This window comes from Eulemur rufifrons, chromosome 20 (genome assembly GCF_041146395.1).
Source record: "Eulemur rufifrons isolate Redbay chromosome 20, OSU_ERuf_1, whole genome shotgun sequence".
Taxonomy (NCBI): Eukaryota; Metazoa; Chordata; class Mammalia; order Primates; family Lemuridae; genus Eulemur; species Eulemur rufifrons.
The window spans coordinates 8,222,973-8,243,889 of NC_091002.1; the positions used below are offsets into that span (position 1 = coordinate 8,222,973).

The 20,917-nt window shown below is 44.6% G+C and overlaps 1 protein-coding gene across 1 annotated transcript in view; it reads right to left on the reverse strand.

Annotated features, from left to right (window-relative positions):
- The window catches only part of TRMT44 (tRNA methyltransferase 44 homolog), a 33,823-nt gene extending 12,906 nt beyond the window's left edge, over window positions 1-20,917 (reverse strand). Inside the window, exons 1-7 of the mRNA XM_069496472.1 lie at window positions 20,306-20,917; window positions 16,841-16,955; window positions 13,913-14,132; window positions 11,679-11,747; window positions 10,853-10,960; window positions 8,859-8,930; window positions 387-493 (exon numbers count right to left, since the gene is read on the reverse strand). Coding sequence (XP_069352573.1) covers window positions 387-493; window positions 8,859-8,930; window positions 10,853-10,960; window positions 11,679-11,747; window positions 13,913-14,132; window positions 16,841-16,955; window positions 20,306-20,900 — 1,286 coding nt within the window. The 5' untranslated portion in view covers window positions 20,901-20,917. The remainder of the gene's footprint in view (window positions 1-386; window positions 494-8,858; window positions 8,931-10,852; window positions 10,961-11,678; window positions 11,748-13,912; window positions 14,133-16,840; window positions 16,956-20,305) is intronic.

A 20,917-nucleotide genomic window follows, 5' to 3' on the forward strand; every position in this document is an offset into this window, starting at 1 on the left:
CTCACTTTGAAAAGACAACTGTTGCTGCAAAGCGTCTATGTATTGACAGATTTTTCCTTTGAAGACAAATTCTGTTATCAGAAAAAAACTTCCAAAAAGGACACATCTTTTGACATTGGCTGTAAATACTGCAGAAGTAATCATAGCTTCAATCAGTACTGGCCAATAGAAATATAATGTGAACCACATATGCAATCTTGTATTTTCTAGTAGCTATATTTTAAAAAGTAAAACTGGTGGAATTTATTTTAAATTAACCCAATATATTATTATTTCAAAACTTTGAACTAGCTCCACTTCGAGTACTTAACAGCCACACACGCTACCATCTTGGACAGCACACATTCTTGGACAGCCATTCACATGCAACTTCTCTGCTTACTCACCTGGCTGCAATGACAGGTATCCATGGTGTGAGTTCATCAGAATGGTTACCAATTAACCAATCAACATCAGGGAAAAGGGTCTTATCATTCGGTGTGATTGCACCTTCCTATAAGAACACCACAAAAACAAGATCAGATATTTAGCAAATCAATGCAGAGCTTTGGCTCAGCAGCGCACAGCAGGAGAGCAAAGGCTTATAACCCTGCAGACCTATAGTTCACCTGTCTCCGTGGCCTCAGCCCCTCTGGGCCTGCCAAAGCCACCAGGACTGAGGAAGTGAATGTACCTGCCCCACGTCTGCCCTGGAGGGCGGAACACTGGCAACTTTTAGGGAAATCACTGGAGAAACTAACAGTACTTTTCTGGGTGCTAATCTTCTTTTGATAATTAGACGTAATTTTTACATAAGTATAAAAAGGAGCTATAAAAGAGATGGGACATGTGAACTATTTTACCTTTGGCAGAATATGGGAGCAAGAGATGGCATGAAGGGGTGGGTGAGTGAAAAGCACCCAGATCGGAAACTGATTTAAGGGTACAGTACAACGCCCTGGTACAGCCTCGCAGGCCTGGCAAGCTACATACAGAAGTCTATCTACGAAAAGATATAATGTAGGATAAGTTTACACATGCAAGTATGCATATTTCTGTGCCATTATGCTATTAACTTTTTGTAAACTATCAGAAAGTGATTAAAAACCCACCGAATATGCACTTTAACCATTCTGACAATTTATGTAGTTAAGCTAGGAACAGCTTGCTTTTATGATTTAAGAACTTTAAATAAAGGTCTTTCAAAGCAATCCCCTGTGGGTTTCCCCAGAATGACCCCACAGAAAAGTTTGAGGCAGGTTGCTAGGGAACCTCAAATAAAGAGCTAGAACCTTCTATCCATTCTCCATTTATCCCAGATTGGCTTTTGGTCTAGGCCCATGCCAGGTTCATGCCTTGGACACATGAAAAAAAGGAAAATAAATTTAAAAACACCCTGTCCTTTCTAATAATTAGCAAGCCACCATTAATTACTGAAATCAACAGTCCCAATAGTGAATCTCAGTAAAAACTAGAAAAAGAAAAGAGATTATACAACCATTCAAAATCTTCTTAAAATTGTAGAATGAATCCCCAAGAGAAGTAAATAGAATTTTATTCCATGATATTGGAGCAAACAGGAGAAGAGACCATGACAACATTCACTTTATAAGGCCATTCCTTATAACAACCAACAAAGCTATAAGAGTCTTCTGCAGATATGATATATAAAAAATAAAGAACTCAAATTCTATAATCTTTCTGACTCTTCAATAAGCATATGTGCTATTTACATAGACGTTAAAATACTAAAAATATTATTCATGAGCATATGTGTAATTTATAAGCAGGAAAATCAAACCTTTGGTAATAATTATTTCTTATTCCCACTCATTCTCGATATAAGTTTGCCCATCTGCCTCTTTAAATGGCTTGAATTAATTAAAAAGTAATCTACACTTAGTAATTCCACAATCACATTTATAATTATCTTGCCAATAGCATAAAACAAAGCCCCACCTGTTCTATAAAAAGTCTCAACTGGCATTTTGAACATAGCAAATTGCAATATTCCTATTTCATATATAGGAATTAAGACATAAAATTAAGATAATTTGTGATCACCACAATGCTGTTGTTATAAACAAGTGTTTTTATTTAATACTCTCTTGCTTATAATCAAATCAGGTTTCTGAAAGAAAGAAGCTATATCCCATGCTTGGCCTTTGAATTCCTAGATTGTACCTGTTCACGGAAATCACTCAACTGCAGCTGGGGCAAAATCATTTACTGAGAAATATACAAACACTGCGTACTTGCCAACAAAACACTAATTTTGGCCATTTCCTCTGGGGCAGAAAGCATAAAACAAAGAGTCAGTTTCTATCCCTTGTATTTAACACTAGAAGAAGCATGACTCTTCTAGCACTAAGAGTGAAGGTTCAGAGATAATGAGAAAAAAGAAACTACGTAAGTAATTAGAATACAGAACTCTCATTAGCAGGGACTAAGTGACTGGGGTAGGGTTTCCCCAGGACAACCCCACAGAAAAGTTCAAGGCAGGTTGCTAGAGAATCTCAAATAAAGAACTAGAACCTTCTATCCATTCTCCAAGGGCACCTCATACCAGCCAGCTCTTTTGCCTAGGGCCATGACTTAAACGGAGGGCCTGTTCAATTGCTGTTTGAATTTCTTACCCAAAGAAATTATTTTGATTTTTCCCCTGGGGACACAGGAAATTCTGAAATCAACCACGTGACTACTCCTTTTGTTTTGATCATTAACTTAGAGCCCAACTGTGTTAAGTGTGTAAGAACCTATGGTCTGCATACGTATCTGCAGAGCCTCCCCTAGTGCACCTGCTAGTTTACCAATATTCCCAAAACCTGAGATTTTAAAAACATTTTAAATTTACTGTAATTTATGAATGAATAAGCAATCACAAATCCCAGTGGAATAAAACAAAGCACAAATACGTAACAAAAAATAAGCAAATAGAGATGTCAGGAAGCTACAGCAAGCTTCCCTTCCGCCAATCCTTTTTTTTTTTTTTACAATATTATTCTCAACTTTAACAGGTGGTCAGGCCAACTGAAAATATAAAAAGTCTCAAATATTTTACTTTCTATTTAGTGTTTTACTTCTATTTCTATGAAACAATATACCTGAGATTTGTTTCAAAACAGCTGTTAGTGCTAATATTTGGGGTGAGGGTGGTCAGAGAAAAGAATGACCGTGGCAGCGGGCTGACGACCATACGGGTCCATTATGCACTCTCCACTTTGCATATTCCTGAGGGTCTCCACAATGAAAAGTAAATGTTTTTTCATTTCTCAGATCAACCTTCTTCCCTCTGGCAGATGAGAATCTATGACCTAGTCGCAGCCCTGCATTTAACCATGTGGGCAAAGGTCCTGAGGCCATCTGAGCAGCTGGGCAGGGGCAGAGTTACATGGCAGGAAGAAAGCCACGCCACAGCACCCCAGCGGGGGCAAGTCACGCCTACGGCACCACCCAACAGAGGAGGCCAAGCCACAGCACCCGCCAGCAGGGTGAGACCATGCCCATGGCACCACGCAGCGCCAGATATCCAGAGCCCACGTTGCTGCAAGGAGTCCCAGGAATGCTCCTGCAAAGGTAACCATTGTGTCTTTCCCTTTACAGAGCCATTTCTGTCTATCCCCAGTGCCAGGAAAAGCGACCTATTCCCGACCAAGGTCTAACTGACCTGATCACGGCAACCCCGAGGGCATGTGGCTCTCCCACTCAGGCTCCCAGACAGCTCCAACCCCACAGGCACCTGGGCTCTGAGCCTGAACCCACCGCACCTGCTCGGGTGTCTGCTCAGCATTCTCCAACACCCACAGGGTGCACTGGCGGGGTGTGTGCCCCTCCCCCCTACCTCCCACCACCACGAAGGCAGGACCTCTTTGTCACTGCTGAATCACGACCACCTTGTAGTGCCTGGCAGGTAGCAGGTATATAATTTGATATATTAATATCAAATATTTGACATTAATACATATATTTCTTTTGTTCTGTTTTATTGGCTACATCCCTTACAGTATTCAAAATTCTTCCTGAAGTGAACGTACAGCTGAAGTAGAACCTTTCTGAAAAGCATTCTGGCAATACGTATCAAAAACCTTTTGAAGTCCAGCTTATTTTTTTTTTTTTTTTGAGACAGAGTCTCACTCTGTTGCCCAGGCTAGAGTGAGTGCCGTGGCGTCAGCCTACCTCACAGCAACCTCAAACTCCTAGGCTCAAGCGATCCTCCTGTCTCAGCCTCCCGAGTAGCTGGGACTAGAGGCATGCACCACCATGCCCGGCTAATTTTTTCTATATATATATATATATTTTTTAGCTGTCCATATAATTTCTTTCTATTTTTAGTAGAGATGGGGTCTCGCTCTTGCTCAGGCTGGTCTCGAACTCCTGAGCTCAAACGATCCGCCCACCTCGGCCTCCCAGAGTGCTAGGATTACAGGCGTGAGCCACTGCGCCCGGCCTGAAGTCCAGCTTATGAATATGTTTTTTTTTTTAAATGTATTAAGATTTATGCATAAAGATTTATGGACTAGGCCAGGAATGGTGGCTCACGCCTGTAATCCTAGCACTCTGGGAGGCCAAGGCGGGAGGATTCCTCAAGGTCAGGAGTTCGAGACCAGCCTGAGCAAGAGCGAGACCCCGTCTCTAGTAAAAATACAAAGAAATTAGTCAGACATCTGAAAATATTTAGAAAAAGATCAGATGGGCATGGTGGCGCATGCCTGAGGTCCCAGCTACCCAGGAGGCTAAGGCAGAAGGATACTTGAGGCCAGGAGTTTGAGGTTGCTGTGAGCTGGGCTAACGCCACAGCACTCTAGCCTGGGCAACAGAAGTGAGACTCTGTCTCAAAAAAAAAAAAAAAAAAAAAAAATTATGGGCTATAATTTGTAATGTGAACAGAAGAGCTGAGTAAATAATTACACTTTCCACCACTTGCTGTCTACATGAGTGACCTAACCTCTCCAAGTGCAGCTTGGCTTTCTCACCTGTAACAGGGGGATGAGAGAATCGACCTCCCAGGGCTGCTGTGAACAGTGCAGTTAATGCACACAATGTCCTCATGCCAGCACCAGCATATAGCACCAGTGCCTTTTGGCCATTATTACCATACAGTTGACCCTGGACCAACGGCGGGGTTGGGGCACTGACCCCTCTGCACAGTCAAGAATCCTCGTGTAACTTTTGACTCCCCAAAACTTAACTACTAATAGCCTACTGTTAACCAGAGCCTTACCAATAACATAAAGTATCGATGAACACATATTTTGTATATGTATTATATACTGTATTCTTATAATAAAGTAAGCTAGAGGAAAAAAAAAATTAAAAAACTCATAAAGGGTCAAGCACTATGGCTCGTGCCTGTACTAACACTTTGGGAGGCCAAGGCAGGAGGATTGCTTGAGGTCAGGAGTTTGAGACCAGCCTGAGCAACATAGTGAGACCCTGTCTGTACAAAACAGAAAAATTAGGCGGGTGTAGTGATGCGCACCTATAGCCTAAGCTACTCAGGAAGCTGAGGCAGAAGGATCGATTAAGCCCAGGAGTTTGAGGTTGCAGTGAACTATGATTGAGCCACTCCTCCCCAACGTGGGTGACAAAGCAAGATCTTGTCTCTAAAAAAAAAAAAAATGAAAATCATAAGAAACTGAAAATATATTTACTATCCATTAAGTGGAAATGGATCATCATAAAGGTCTTCATCGTCATCATCTTCACTGAGTAGGCTGAGGAAGAGGGTTTGGTCTTGCTACCTCAGGGGTGGCAGAGGCGGAAGAGGAGGAGGAGGTGGGTGGAAGGGGAGGCAGGTCCACTTAGTGTAGCTTTATGGAAATACACTGTAATTTCTGCCTGACTTTTTTGCTTTTTTCATTTCTCTAAAAATGTTTCTATGGGGTACCAATCCTCTTCCCACCGTTTGCTTTAGTAGAAAGGTCTAAGTTGCAAAAAAGTCAAAAGCAGTCTTGGATAATGTGAATGTTCTGCCAGGTTGTCTAATGTCAGTTTGTTTTCTGGCACTGCCCCTTCTACGTCTTCCTCCTGATCGTCTGGCACTGTTTGGAAGCACTCGTCTTCACCAAATCATCATCTGTTCATTCCTCTGGTGTGCTATTAGCTTTTGAATTTCTTCAAGATCCGTATCTTGAAACCCTTCACCAACTTTTTTGCCACATCCACAATCTCTTTCATGATTTCCTCGATTAGCTGTTGTAAACCTGGTGAAGTCATGCACAACATCCAGACACAGTTTTTTCCAGCAGAAAGTTAGCGTTTCGGGCTTTCATGCCTTTTTCTGTAACAAGAACAGCATCTTCAATGGTGTAATCCCTCCACACTGTCATGATGTTCTCTCTATTTGGGTTCTCGTCCATAGCGTTAACGGTCCTTTCCATGGAGTATCACATGTAATGAGCCTTAAAGGTCCCCTGGTCCTGGATCTAGAGGCTGAATTAGAGATGCTGTGTCTGGGGGCAAGTAGACCACTTCAACACCTCTGGTGTTGAACTCTGGGTGGCCAGGGGCATTGTCCAATATCAAAACTGGCAAGGTACTTCCTGACTTCAGGGACAAAGCACCGATGGAACCAGCCCAGAAAAAGTGTTCTTGTTGTCCAGGCTTTCTTTTTGTACAACCAGAAGGCTGGCAGCTGGTGTTCATCTCCTCCCTTCAAGGCTTGGCAGTTAGCAGCTTAATAGATGAGGGCTGTCCAGACCATCAATTCCACTGCATGTGCACAAAGCAGCAAAGTTACCCTCTCCCCTCCTGCTTAAATCCTGGTGCTTGCTTCTCTGCCTTACTAATAAATGCCTTTTTGGTCCTGAGCAGGCTCTTTCATCTGCCCGTCCAGGCAGATACCCTTTCTTTTCTATGATGTTAGCAGCATCTGGCAACTAGTCTGCTGCCTCCTGGCCAGCATAAGCTGCTTCCTCCTGTTATTTTTTAGGCTAAACCTCTTTCTAAAATGATCAAACCATCCGTTGCCGGCATTAAATTCTCCATCTTTAGATCCTTCACTTTCCCTTTGCTTTAAGTTGTCACATAGTGACTTCGCTTTTTCTCAAATCATATTAGAGTCTGTAACTATGGCTTTCTTGTAACAATCCTGCACCCACGTAAGAGTTGCATTTTCAATATGCGATAAAAAATTATTTTGCAAAAAGCACAAGGTTTTTGTACCTGCTGGCATAGCTACAACAATGGCTTCACAAATTTCCTTTTCTTTTTTTAGGGTGGTCCTTACACCGGATTCATTTATCTAGAAATGGTGGCAGCTGCAGCTGCAGACCTCCATCTAGAGTACATATCAAGCAATTCAACTTTTTCTTATAACGTCATGCGTGGCTTTTTTCTGCTTCTTGGGGACACTTCCAGCATCACTAGTGGCACTTCGGATGGGTCCCAGTGTGTTACTCAAGGTTTACAATATTGCACTAAACATGATGAAAATTGCACAAGAACCACATAAGATCACTTTTTACTTCTATACACAATTTGCTGGAAAGGTGAACTGCTCAGACAGAGATGAATGGTATCACACGGTGTTTGCAGCAGATATAACACTTCAGTTCACCGCAATGCAACAGGTGGCTATGAAATTACTACAGTTGTACTGTATGTGCTAATTTTATGCAATTATGATTTAATACTGCATCTTTACATTTGTTTACATTTCTCTCAACTGCAAATAGTACCATTATGATCTGTGTGTGAATTAAATTTTGATAAATTTTAACTTTTTATAGACTTGTGTATATTTTATGGTAGTAAATTATAAAATAAACTAGTATCTACCTATATTTTATGCATTCATAACATACCTCTTTCTTAATTTTTTCAGTATTTCTAGGCTACATGGTTTGCAAGTTTTTTCAAATTGTTGCAAACATCCAACATATTTATTGAAAAAAATCTGTATGTAAGTGCACCCGTGCAGTTCAAAACCGTGTTGTTTGAGGGTCAACTGAACTTGTTTACAGTGTTGTTAAATACAATTTGACGGGATGTAATTCAACCATTTTTAAAAAATGCTTACAAATAATTAAGACTTCAGAAAATGCCTAAAATGGATGTGAAATGGACAAAAGCTAGGGTCAAAATTCTACATACAACATGGCTACAAATGTATTTTTTAAAGGTGTACACGTTTATGTGATTATCTCCAGGGAGGGGTATTAAGAAAAATAATAATGTCCCATTCAAGTCCTACAAAAAGGAAGAATAAAAAGGACTGGCCCAAAAATATGAGAGAAATTACCTGAAACCACACGGTCCACCCTACACATCACCTCCTGTGTGTGAGACAATCAGCAGGTGACACTCTCCATTCTGAGCTGAGCACCTGGCTAGCCCCGACGTACCCCTGAAGACAAAGCTCTGTAAGGGTGCTCCAAGAAGCCTTCTCAGAGCTCCCAGGTGGGGCCAAGTGCCCTCCCCCGAGTCCCCTCAGCCTCCCAAACCTCTTATGCTAGCCCTGACACAGCCATTGCCCTTTGTGGCTAGGAAGTCCCCACAGTACCCCCACCCTGGCGGAGTCCTCACAGGCTTGGCACTATGTGACAAGCAACGAAGATGCAAAGAACACATGGCACGTGCTTGTGCCCTTAAGGCAGCACAGGAGCAGCCCACGGAGATGCAAACCGCTGCGGCAGACACAGGGCAGGAGATGGCACTTCTGGCTGGGGATCAGCATCCTTTCTCCAGTTTAACCAGAAAGCTGTGAAGTCTACAGTTTCATCTTTCTTTTTTTCCTTTCTTATTTCAGAGCACTTATATTATCATGAAGATTTACGGTTAGCATGTCTGATTGACCTATCCAAAGAGGTACATTCATTAAAATAATTGCCACTAGGGGCTAAGCCATGCTAGATCAAGTACACGAACAAACGCAGTACCTCTAACCGAGTCTGTGATCCATACATGTCCCAGATTTTTCTTCTTCGGACATCAATCCCTCTGCCTGGATGCTGAAATAATTAATTTTAGAAATCAAGGGTTAGGTTTCGTACATAATAATACATTATCACGAACAAATTAAAGCCCTGCAGGCATTGCTGCCAGTATAAAGCACGAGAGACCCTTAGGATTTGGGCATGGCACAAGCACAATTTCTCAGCTATTTGAAATAGACACACACACCTTTGCCAGGTATATAAGCACCTGTACTCTGCTAATGGTCATCAGGTGTCTTTAAGAAGAGAAACAGAGTCAAGTGACCACAGTGGCCTTTAGTCAGGGAACATTTCCAGGGCCAGTGCCCCAGAGTACACACCTGACAACGTGAGCCTACTCAGCTCTCAAAGTCGGATTCCTGAGCACCTCTGCTCTTCCTGCACCTTGGCCAAGCTCCTTACCTCTCACAGGGCAACTATATTTATTCCAAGCCAAGGGAAAAGGAGAGATACACAAAACACCTCCCAGTTGTCTCCACATACAGGCTTCCAGGTCGCCACCTGCTGTCATGCCCTAACCATATGTTTACAAGTGTTACGATTACAAACTCATTCTTTTACAAAACACTTTGAAAAGTGAATTTTCTTTTCTTTTCTTTCTTTTCTTTTTTTGAGACAGAATCTCGCTCTGTTCCCCAGGCTAGAGTGCCGTGGCGTCAGCCTAGCTCACAGCGACCTCAAACTCCTGGGCTTAAGCGATCCTTCTGCCTCAGCCTCCCGAGTAGCTGGTACTACAGGCATGCGCCACCATGCCTGGCTTTTTTTTTTTTTCTATATGTATTTTTTAGTTATCAAGATAATTTCTTTCTATTTTTAGTAGAGATGGGGTCTCACTCTCGCTCAGGCTGGGCTCAAACTCCCGACCTCCAGCGATCCTCCTGCCTTGGCCTCCCAGAGTGCTAGGATTACAGGCGTGAGCCACCGCGCCCGGCCCTGAAAAGTGCATTTTCATAACAGTCATTTCATGTTACCACTGTTGTGGTCAAATATGTGTATCCCATAAGCGGAAAGCTACAGTAGGAAGAAAATCAGCTTGGGGTCACCAAGATCGCGCTTCAATTCCAGCTGTGGCACCCCCAGCGTGAAGCTGCTCAGCTCACTTCTGTATCAAGGGGCAATGGTACCTAATGCACTGGACACTCCAGGAAGGGTGTAAGTTGATGGTGGGAAGCTCCAGGCACAGGACACCGAGCTCGCTCTTACTGAGCATGCTCCGCATGCAGGTGCTCTTCTCAGTACTTGACTGCCTCTACTGCACCAGCTGAGCAGCCAGAAAATGGCCACAAAACCCAGTACTGGGATGCTTCACAGTACTGTCTATGTGTACATGACTGGTCCTCTGAGATGGAATTGAAGCTTCTCAAGGGCAGAATCCACCTTACCCTTTATTCACCCTCCAGTTCCTTGAAATGGTGGGTTTTTAAAAGAAAAATTTGATAGCAGAAATATACGTGCTATTGACAGCTTGTCATCTTAAAGGCCCACGCTGGGATGTCCTCAGGATCTGTTTTTTCCCTCATTTTACGTCCTATCTTTTTAACAAATTAACAGAAGCTTATCAGTCACTACTCTGATAGCCTGGCTGACTCTGTTTCCAGACTGTACCAGCAGAAAAGATGTTGGTGACTAAGGTGCTCACACAGTAGTAATATTCTTTGGGGGAAGGGGGGTCGGGAGTGGGTAAACTCGTAACTTATGGATGTGGTGAGCGTTGTGGGGGGAGGAAGGGCATGTCTCAAATCATGGTTGGGATGTGGCAAAGTCATAACATGTAACCAAAAGGTTTGTACCCCCATAATTTCCTCAAATAAAAAAAAAGTAAAAAAAAAGAAAAAGAAAAAGAAAGAAAAGAAAAGATGTTTGGTGAACCCTATACCTGACTTGAAGAAACACTGGAAAAGCTACCAGAAAAGGTCGTGGAGCCATGCCTCACTCACCCCTTCACTGCTCAGGATGTGGACCAGGAGGCCATTGCCACAGCCCAAGTCAACAAAGGACTGCTTGGCAGTCACTCCCCTCTCGGCTCTTTCTTCTTCCCATAGAATCTTAGAAAAGAGAAAAAACAAAACAAAGCTAGCTGGTAATTCACTCTTTTCAAGAATAATTCAGACACAAATTCCACCTGGGGTTATCAATTGAGCAGGACAGAAAGGCCTCGAGGCAGGTGATGGACGGGTGAGCAGAACAGACATGGTGTCCACCCTGAGGTGGCTGGAGCCAGCCCAGTGCTCTGGCCTGATGCTGCACAGACATCCCAGCTTTCTCTGTCCATCGGGAGTCCACGTTCAAGTGGTCATCTCTGGACAAGAGCTTTATAGATTATTGTTAGTTTCTTCACACTTTCTCTATATCCTTTAAGTTTTGTATACTTTAATAATCAAAAAAAGATGCTATTTCTAAACAGTCTAAGAGAATTTAAGTTCACAGGAAACTGAAAATTACCTAGTCTACTTTGATAACTTTTTATAGATAAGAAAGTCAGACTAAGGAAAGAGGGCCAGAAGCTGGAGGCCAGGGCTGGAGACATGCCCCTCTCCACGCCAGCCGCACCTCCTGGTCACCACCAATCACGGACCTACCGGCACCTGTTGACATTCATGCAAAAGTCCCTCACAAAGTGAAATGGTTCCCCGTGCAAGCAACCTTACAAACAGCTGTAAGCACTGTGAGCTATGGCTTTGGTAATGTCCTTCACTGCCGGCAGCATCTCCCCATAGCAACCTGCGCCCACTCCAGATAAGCTCAGATTATAGCCATTCTTACCAGCAGGTATGCAGCAATAGCCACATCTTCATACACAAACTTCTCAGGATCAGTTACTTCAGGCCACATCTAAAACATTTGCAATGGCACATGTAAATTGTTCTATTTCCCTGCCACTTCCTAATACTTAAAGTCTCCCCATAAAGCTTAAGTTAAACTGGACTAACTGTGCAATAAAATAAAAGCATCAGCTCATTCAAATGCACAAATTCATGATAGTTCTCTTACAATAAGAAATTTATACAGTGATATGGGACTGGGCTAAAAAAAAAAAAAAAGAAATTTACATAAAGACACATAAAACTATGGCACTACTTCTATGTAACATGACACGCCAAGGACAATGCGCTCCAAAGCAAGGTTTTACAATAAAGAAAACGTAAGATGTCTAGAAGAGGCAAGTGGACATCAGAGGAAAACACTCAACGATCCTGTGCTGTTTATGCAGATAAGGGTATCCAACAGGAAACAAGGTGCGGGGAAGAGCAGGAAAACCCAGGGCTAGGGAGCAAGAGACCAGCGCTCCCACCCTCTGATCCAGCCGTGCTGGCTGCTCCCTCCCTCCCTATTTTGCCGGTTTCCCCACCTGTAAAAGAGGGATAAAGCCCATGCTTTAACTAACAGGCAGGATGATCACCAGGGTGCTCTGAACACTGTACAGCACTAGCTGTGCACAGGGGAGGTCTCATTATTAAAATCAGTACTGTACATAACTGGCATTTGGCAGAAGAGAAAAATCCACAGCCAATGGTAAATGCTGGAATTTCTATTTCCAGTCATAACGCATTTATTAAATAATGCAGATGAACCACCTAAGGACAGTCTTAAAAGCTGGAAAAATATATTATAAAAAGTACTTTCTTGAAGGCACTGAATAGTTAGCAAGACAGTGCAGGACTACCAGCCCAGGACCTGGGACGGAACCGGAGCCCAGCCTCTGTCAGCCAACCCTGGGGACCCACAGGTGCTTAAGCAACAATGAATGGTCAGGGTTTTAGGCCTGTGACTTCTGGGGTGCTTTGTAACATAGCAAGAGGTGACTTTTTTAAAAAAATACAAGGAAATAATAAATTGTGGTTCCTTCCAGGAGGGAGGGAGATGTGAACTAGGAAGAGGACAAAGGAGCGTCAACTCTATTGGCAATGCTTTGATTCTCAAGCTTGGTGTGAACACACAGACGTCTGTTGTTACATTCTTCTTACATCTTATATGTAAAGTTAACAACATGTTATCACAAAATTTATCTCTTTTTTGGAAGTATCCTCTTTGTACCTTAATTTTTCATATATTTTCTTTAAATATCTTTAAATCTATACTAAAGGATTATGGTAATTTAGTCATTTATTCAAGACTCAACTATTTATAAATTAAATATTTCCCTTTTGTTCTCTTAAAAAAATGTACAAAAAGAGATCAATCCTTTTCTATAACACAACTGCTTATGTTTTTGTTGTCTGCACCACTAAGTACGTCAAAGTACAGCCTACGATAAGTTACTTTAAGTGGGTCTATTTGGACTTGATGTCTGCATCTAGAAGGTTCACAGGAAAAACAATTTTACCTGGCAGAGTTTGATCATATTACCTCATTTAAATGAGAAGGAAAAGACATCATCGATGTTCATATGTACTAACCATCAAATTGGTACTAATTTTTTTTTTTTTTTTGAGACAGGGTCTCACTCTGTTGCCCGGGCTAGAGTGCTGTGGCGTCAGCCTAGCTCACAGCAACCTCAAACTCCTGGGCTCAGGCAATCCTATTGCCTTAGCCTCCCGAGTAGCTGGGACTACAGGCATGCGCCACCATGCCTGGCTAATTTTTCTATATATTCTCAGTTGTCCAGCTAGTTTCTTTCTATTTTTTTTTTAGTAGAGATGGGGTCTCGCTCTTGCTCAGGCTGGTCTTGAACTCCTGAGCTCAAATGATCCGCCCACCTTGGCCTCCCAGAGTGCTAGGATTACAGGCGTGAGCCACCGTGCCCAGCCAAATTGGTACTAATTAATCAACACTTACATGCACATAAGAAAGTAACATTTATTGGGTGTTGGGCAGGTGGGGGGAGAGGAGGGGATGGGTATATTCACACCTAATGGGTGCGGTGCACACTGTCTATGGGAGAGACATGCTTGTAGCTCTGACTTCAGTGGTGCAAAGGCAATATACATAACCTAAATATTTGTACCCCCATAATATTATGAAATTTAAAAAAAAATCACAGATGTTACCAGAATTACCTTGACCATTTCTTTATACTTCTCTTTAAGCTCCTGGTAAGCCTTGCTGTATTTCACAATGGAAATGAGGGAAAGGGTGCTTTTAAACTCACTCCTCTTGTTCTCCACAGACCACCTGGCCAACTTGGCCAGCAGTTCTTCTCCAAGCCAGGTGGGTTTGGGATATAGAATTCCATCTGAATGCCATCTTTCTGGACAGAAAATTAAAACAGATATGAACCTTTAAAAATAAGAGAAATATGAATAAGCAGGGCTAGTTTCAATCTTTATTTTTAACTTATACAATTATTTACCAAAAGAAAGGAGCAGAAGCTAAGACATTTATAATTACAAAGCATTTTACCAAAAACATAAAATAATCTGGAACTAGAGAATTTTCATCTAATAGAGAAAAACACTTAAAAAGCACAAAGAGTCCCTCTTCTTTTGCAAACTTTGCTAAAAACGCATATACACAGCCCATGATGCCCATCAGATGGTGAACTGATAAAGCTCCTCCTTCCTTCTGCTTCACTTACAAGCTAGCCAGCTTCTAAAACGTCTAAGGATTTTCCTAACATTTCTATTTTTTATATATTTTCACATGTGCAACTGAAATGACAAGTAGACTGGTTCACAAAATATCTGCTTGCCCGAAAGCTAAGTGCTCAGTCACAGAGATAAAGGACACACATGGTCCCCTGTGCATTTTACTGGTCTATTTTTTCTCCCATGTCTTCTGCCACCAGGAGGTACTGAGGGCAGGGCTTTTGTCTGTTGCGCTCACTGCTATATCCCAGCTCCTCCCAGGGCCTGGTACACAGTGTTCAATAAATGAGTGGACGCTCACAACCCATGGGGGGCTGGCAGGGACAAACGTGGACCCAGAGGACAATACATTGTTGAAGTGCCACATTTGGGAATCACAGTGGAGAGGAGAGAGCATAAGTTTGTCGGGCAGATGAGAGAAAGCTCCAAAAAAGGTGACATTCAACGGGTATCCCTAATAAAAGACCTAGGCTGCTGGATGAGGGGCAGAGCTGGAAAGGCCCGTCTGGCACGCTGGCGGAGGGGTGGCACTGTACTGGTGTGGGGACACTGGCAAGCTATCAGGCCATCTGGCCAGAGCCATGGTTCTTAGGTTTTCTGCACCACGGTGCATCACAGGGGCACAACTCACTCCGGTAAGATTCTCCAGAGAGACGCGGCCCAGAACATTTCCCCTGGCCTGGCTGCTGCTTCTGGACTGTGAGGCCTATGCAGCTCACTTCAGAGGCTCTCCCGTGCAGCCTGACACCAGCCTCAGCGGCCTCTGCATGTTCTGCAGATATAATCTGCCCAAGGCAGGTCCACTGCTCCGCCCTGGGCTTCGATGCTCTCCCCAGGGGCCCGTGCAGCCTCCACCTCCTGCATCCACTCAGGCCTCCCTTTGAATGTCCGCTCCTCAGAGGCCTTCCCCACCCACCACATACACGGGGCACAACACTGCCATCACTAATGAGGGAACACGGGGAGAGGTACTGTTTACCTGTTTTAGTTTTCTTCACAGCACTACCTGGTTTGGAGCATGTATAGTCTGTCTCCCTGGTGAGACCTGCACATGCCAGGGACACAACAAACACTGCTAAAAAGAAAAGTGCTGACGAGGAGCACGGATGCTCCACAACAGAGCCGATCGGTGTCCATTTCATTTGTGCTCAACTTAGAATGCAATACATCTGGCCCCCAAGTCGCACTCAGAGACTGCGAGTGACAGCTGCCCAGCAGGGCCATGACAGGAACTGCCCACCAGGGAAGACAGGAAGCAGCAGCCGTGTCCTCAGTAGCTTGTCAAAGGACAGTGAACTTGACTGCAACGCAGCGAACACACCCCAAGCAACTGCTACGGCCAGGAGCTGCGCTAGGTGCTCTCACTATACTCAAGGAGATGGGTTGCCTTCAGGGCTGACAAACAGCTCCAGCATTAGCATGTGCCAGGTGACTGCCACAGGTAAACCTAGCTGCTCCCAGCATCACTCTCAGTCCCCACTTTCCAACAAGAGCACGCTGACAGGAAGGGACCCTGGGGCAGGTTCCCTTGGCAATTTGGGGCAACCTCTGGATAGTTCCCAAGGGGCCTGAGTGCTCCCACCAAGCTCTAAGCCTGCAAAAGGTCCCTGCAAGGCCCAGCCCAGGCACCTCCTCAGAGACTCAGGAATCATCAAACCCATTTCACAGGTGAGAAGACTGAGGGCCACAGAGATCGAGTGACATACTCAAGATCATGCTGCTAGTGGGCAAAGCCAGGTCTGTCTGACTCCAACATCCAGGTTCTTCCTACTGTGACCCTCTGCTTTCTAGAAAGCCAACGTGCAAACCCATTCTGGTCACACAGACTCATCCCTCAAAACTGTCCTAGGAAGCATAAGCTGGATGAGCACTCAGGGAAACATCAGCAAAAGAGTGAAAAGTGAATTTACCCTTCCTCTGACTTTTTTGCTTAAAAAAGCAGCAAATTTATATAAACTAAATTTCATACTTTCTGTACACGTAAAAATACCATATGAAATTAAGTGTGCTTATTTGTAATAATTATTACTGAATATCCACTATAAAAGGAATCATCACCTACTCCCTATTAACAAGTTATAAAAAGTAAAATAATAAACGGATTTGAGCTTATTTGACTTCAGTGCTAAAACCTGGGGCTGCTGACCGTCAAGGCTACATGGAAGGCAGATACTAGAGACTTCAGCCAGGCTGTGACCACCCAGATGCAGGGCTGGGCAGCAACAGGAAGAACAACATGCCACGGACACGCCAACTAGCAAGTGCAATCCTGAAAACCATAACTGCCTAAGAGACCAGAACCATAAGCTCTTCAACGACCCACAATTTTTCAGCTGCCTAAAGAAATAATGGATCGAAATCATAAAACAGGGAAACAAGAATCAGCCATCCAGTTCTTACCATTCTTCCCGGCTGTGATTGAGCTGAATTTGATATATGTTGCCCATCTTAATCTTTAAATTCCCCTCCTCATCTTCTTCCAGAGGTAAAAAAGTGACGGTTCCATTGAGGACATCTGGAAAAAGCAAAAGAAGGATGACAAATTCCAGCTGCTTAGCTCAGTATCCTATCAGAAGCAGTATTAAAAACAATAATGAACACGTGACGCTTTCAACCTCTCAGAGGCTCTCCCCAGCACTCTGCTTCCAAGGGCACTGCAGGGGAAGGGAGGGGCTTTTGTCTTTTACTCACTGCTACAGCCCAGTGCCCAGAATGTGCAAGGCACCCAGCAGCCACTCTTAACAGCTATCTGTTGGGGGGCGCACAAGCCAGGACCCGAGGGAAGAGCCAGCCAACTGGAGCCTGTCAGGGCTTGAGAACTATAACTGGACAGACAGAGGGGGGCTCTCTGCTCCAGCAGAGTGTCTGCTACAGCCCGACCTTGACCTTCAGACATGAGGGGCATAGAACACTGCTCAACCATCAGAGGCCAGTTCAGGAAAGTAAACATAATTCCAGGCCCTCATAACCCAAGCTTTATGTTGTGTGGCGCCCTCGCTGCTTGCAGGGACTTTGCACTCACCTTCCCATTAAAATATAAGCAGAGCAACATATTCCTAAGCTAAATTTATGACATTATATCAATTTGTGTGGACATTTAAGGTTTGGTCATATGAATTTCTATCTCTAAAATCAATTACATTTGCCTTTGAGATATACATACACACACACACATATATATATATATATATATATAAAAGCAAAATCTCAGTTAAAGATGAATATATACCTCACTTCACAAACCAAGGAAGCATAATTGAAATCCACCTTCCACGTCAGCCGAAAAGGACAAGATCTGCCAAAAAGAAGCAGAGGCTGAAGGGGCTGACTGCATACGGATGGAAAGAAAGCAGCTAAGGGGGACAGGAAACTCTGGCAATCAGCGGGTGTTGCTATTGAATACAGGGTGGCCAGAGAAGTCCTCCTCAATAATATGACATCTGAGCAGAAAGCAGAAGGAGGTCAAAGACTGAGCCGTGGTGTACTGTGAAGAAGAGCATTTCTGACAGAGGAGCAGCAACTGCAAAGGCCCTGGGGCAGGAGTGTGCTCAGACTGCACAGGGGACAGCCCTGAGTGGCATGGACAAAGTGACAAGCAGTGGGAGGTGAGGTCAAAGGGTAACAGGGCCCAGGTCACTGAGGGTCCTGCAATTAACAGAAGTACAGCTTTCACTACGAGTGAGATCAGAGTCTGAGAAGAGGACTGACACCAATCCATCATTCTTTACATGAATTATCTGATTTGAAACACGTAACAACCTTCTCATCCAGTATTATTTTTACCACCTTGTAGATTAGGGTTTCTCAACCTCAGCACTATTGGTATTTGGGGCTGGATACTTATTGCTGGGAATTGTTCTGTACACCACAGAATGCTTAGCAGCATCCCTGGCCGCTACCCACTAGACACCGGTAGCATCCTCTACCTCTCCGCCCAGTGCACCAACCAAAAATCTGTATCACTGTTGTCTCCAAATGATGACAAACTTCTGGGGTCAAACTGTCCCAGTTGAGAATCTCTGTTCTAGATGAGAAAACCAGGGCATTAAGGTTAAATAATCTGTCCCAAATTCACAGAGATAGCTTCAAATTGAATTCTGATCAGATGGACTAAAGAGGCCAAGTTCTTAACAACTGTGCCATCCTGGACTGCTACTAACAGTTAAGATGTCTTAATCACATTAATTTTAATCCCTTTGTGAGCTTACCTAGAATAGGGCCAAGAAATATACAAAAGCCTGAGAGAGTATCTTCACTAGCATTGCCTAGGCATTTACCACATGCCAGGAACTACTGTGAGCACTTTACAATGTATAATTTCACTTAATTCTTCCAGTAACTCTAAGAGATTTTATTATTATCCCATTTTACAAATGAAGAAATTGAGGCACAGCCAGGGCCATATAGCTAGTAACTGGCAAAGCCAGAACTCAGACAAGGCCGTCCGTACTCCACAGAGGACCTAAGTATTCTGTGAGCCTTCCTGAGAGGAGCTGAACGTGGGAAGCGACCCTGAAAATGACACTCCCCGTTGGGAGGCAGCACTGCCTCTCTAAGAGAAAGAAGGAGAAGTTCAGTTCTGCCTCCTCTTCAGTGAAGTCTCCCTTGCTTTGCTAACCCTCTTAGGCTAATGGAAGGGAAATGTAAAAAGGTTAAGATCATGACACAGTTGATGAAAGCTGGAAGAACTCCTACATTAAACTGGACTGGCAGGGTCAGAGAGGCCCCCTAGCAGAGGGGACACCCAGAAAGAGTCCTACAAAGGCACAGAAGCAGACAGTACTGGGAGGTGTCGGGGGGTATGCAACTACCAGCAATTGCTGCTTACAGTGGGCAGAACGGCCTCCCAAAGGTGTCCACACCCCAATACCCAGGACTTGTGTGTATATTATGTTACACGGCAAAAGGAGCACTTTGCAGACATGATTAAGGACACAGACCCTAAAAGAGGGACAGTGCTCTGGATTCCCCTGGTGGGCCCAATCTAATCCCATGAGCCCTGAATGGCAGACAACTTTCTCCAGATGGAGGCAGAAGAGAGGTGCAACAGAAAAGGAAGTCAAAGAGGTTCCAAGCATGAGAAGGATTAGCCCCCGTTGCTGGCTCCGAGATGTAGGAAGCTGTACAAAGGAACCAGAGAGGCCTCTAGAAGCGGACAGCCAGCACAGAAACAAAGACCCCAGTCCTGCCTAGAGACCTGGGTTCTGCCAATAACCTGAATAAGCCTGGGAGAAATTCTTTCCCAAAGCCTCCAGATAAGAGCCCAGCCAGACAGCTCTTTTTTTTGGCCTTGTGAGAGAAACCCAGAACAGAGAAATGAGCAAAGCCAACCAGGATTGCTGACATTCAGAACTAAGAAAATCAATTTCTCGTTTGGGCCAAGAAATTGCAGTAATGTGTTACAGCAACAATAGGAAACTTAGCTGAATGAAGTTCAAGACGAGGGGCTGGGCCCGAAGTGTCAAGGTCATGGACAGTAAAAATAAACGCCAGAGATTTGACAAACACTGAGGATTAGTATAGGCTCTCATCCATCCAATTACTATGCTCTTTTACCCCTGTTTGTCTCGGCATAAATTGCTCCCTTTTCACTTACCTCTACCTGCTCAACTCCTATTTATCATTCAACATCCAGCTTCTCCCTGAAGCTTTCCAGACACCAACCCAATCAACCATCCCACCCACTGTACTAAGGACACACATTTTTATGAGCCTACTCAAAAAACAATAAAAAACCTCCAACCTCCCTAGGACACCAGAGAAGAACTGGCACAGTAAGTGTCCCTTGAGTACCTTTTCAGACCTGAGGTTCAACGAATGCTTTTAAATCTAACCGTATCCTTCCACTTTCCAAAATGCTCTTACCTTGCACGACTATTTCTCTCCTCGGAGCTGCAAGCAGGCAATGAGGGCTCGTTTTCGGGATGACGGTTCTGAGAACCACGTCGAGCTCGCGCTGCGTCTCAGGCTGAGATCCCGCCCCGGGGCCGGTGAGGAAGGCCAACAACTCCTGACTGCCGCCGGCGAAGCTGCGGGAGAAATCGTCCCAGAGCAAATCCAGGTCCGCAGCGGGGAAGTCGCCCTCCCCGTCTCCGGCCTTGCCGGGCTGCCCCGGATTCCCAGCTAGCAGAGGCGCTGAGGCTGCTTCCTTCTGTGCCTGCTCTAGCTGGCGCCGGCCCCGGGCCTCCGGACGTCCGCGACCCACCGTGCCCCCCGCGGGTCCTGCTCCAGGCCTGGGACCGGGTTCCGGTCCCTCTTCCTGCTCGGGACCGGTGCTCGGCCTGGGGCCGCGGGTGTCCGCGCAGGGCAGGGCGGCGCTCCGGCGGGCCTCCAGACGGGCACCGCACAGCCGTTTGTTGGCCACCTGCGGCCTCTCCAGCCACACAGCCACGGCCGCCCAGAAGCCTCCCGGGAGCAGCCCTCCTGGGTCGCTCACCGCGACCCGACCCGCCTCCGCCATGACCAGCCGGCAACTCA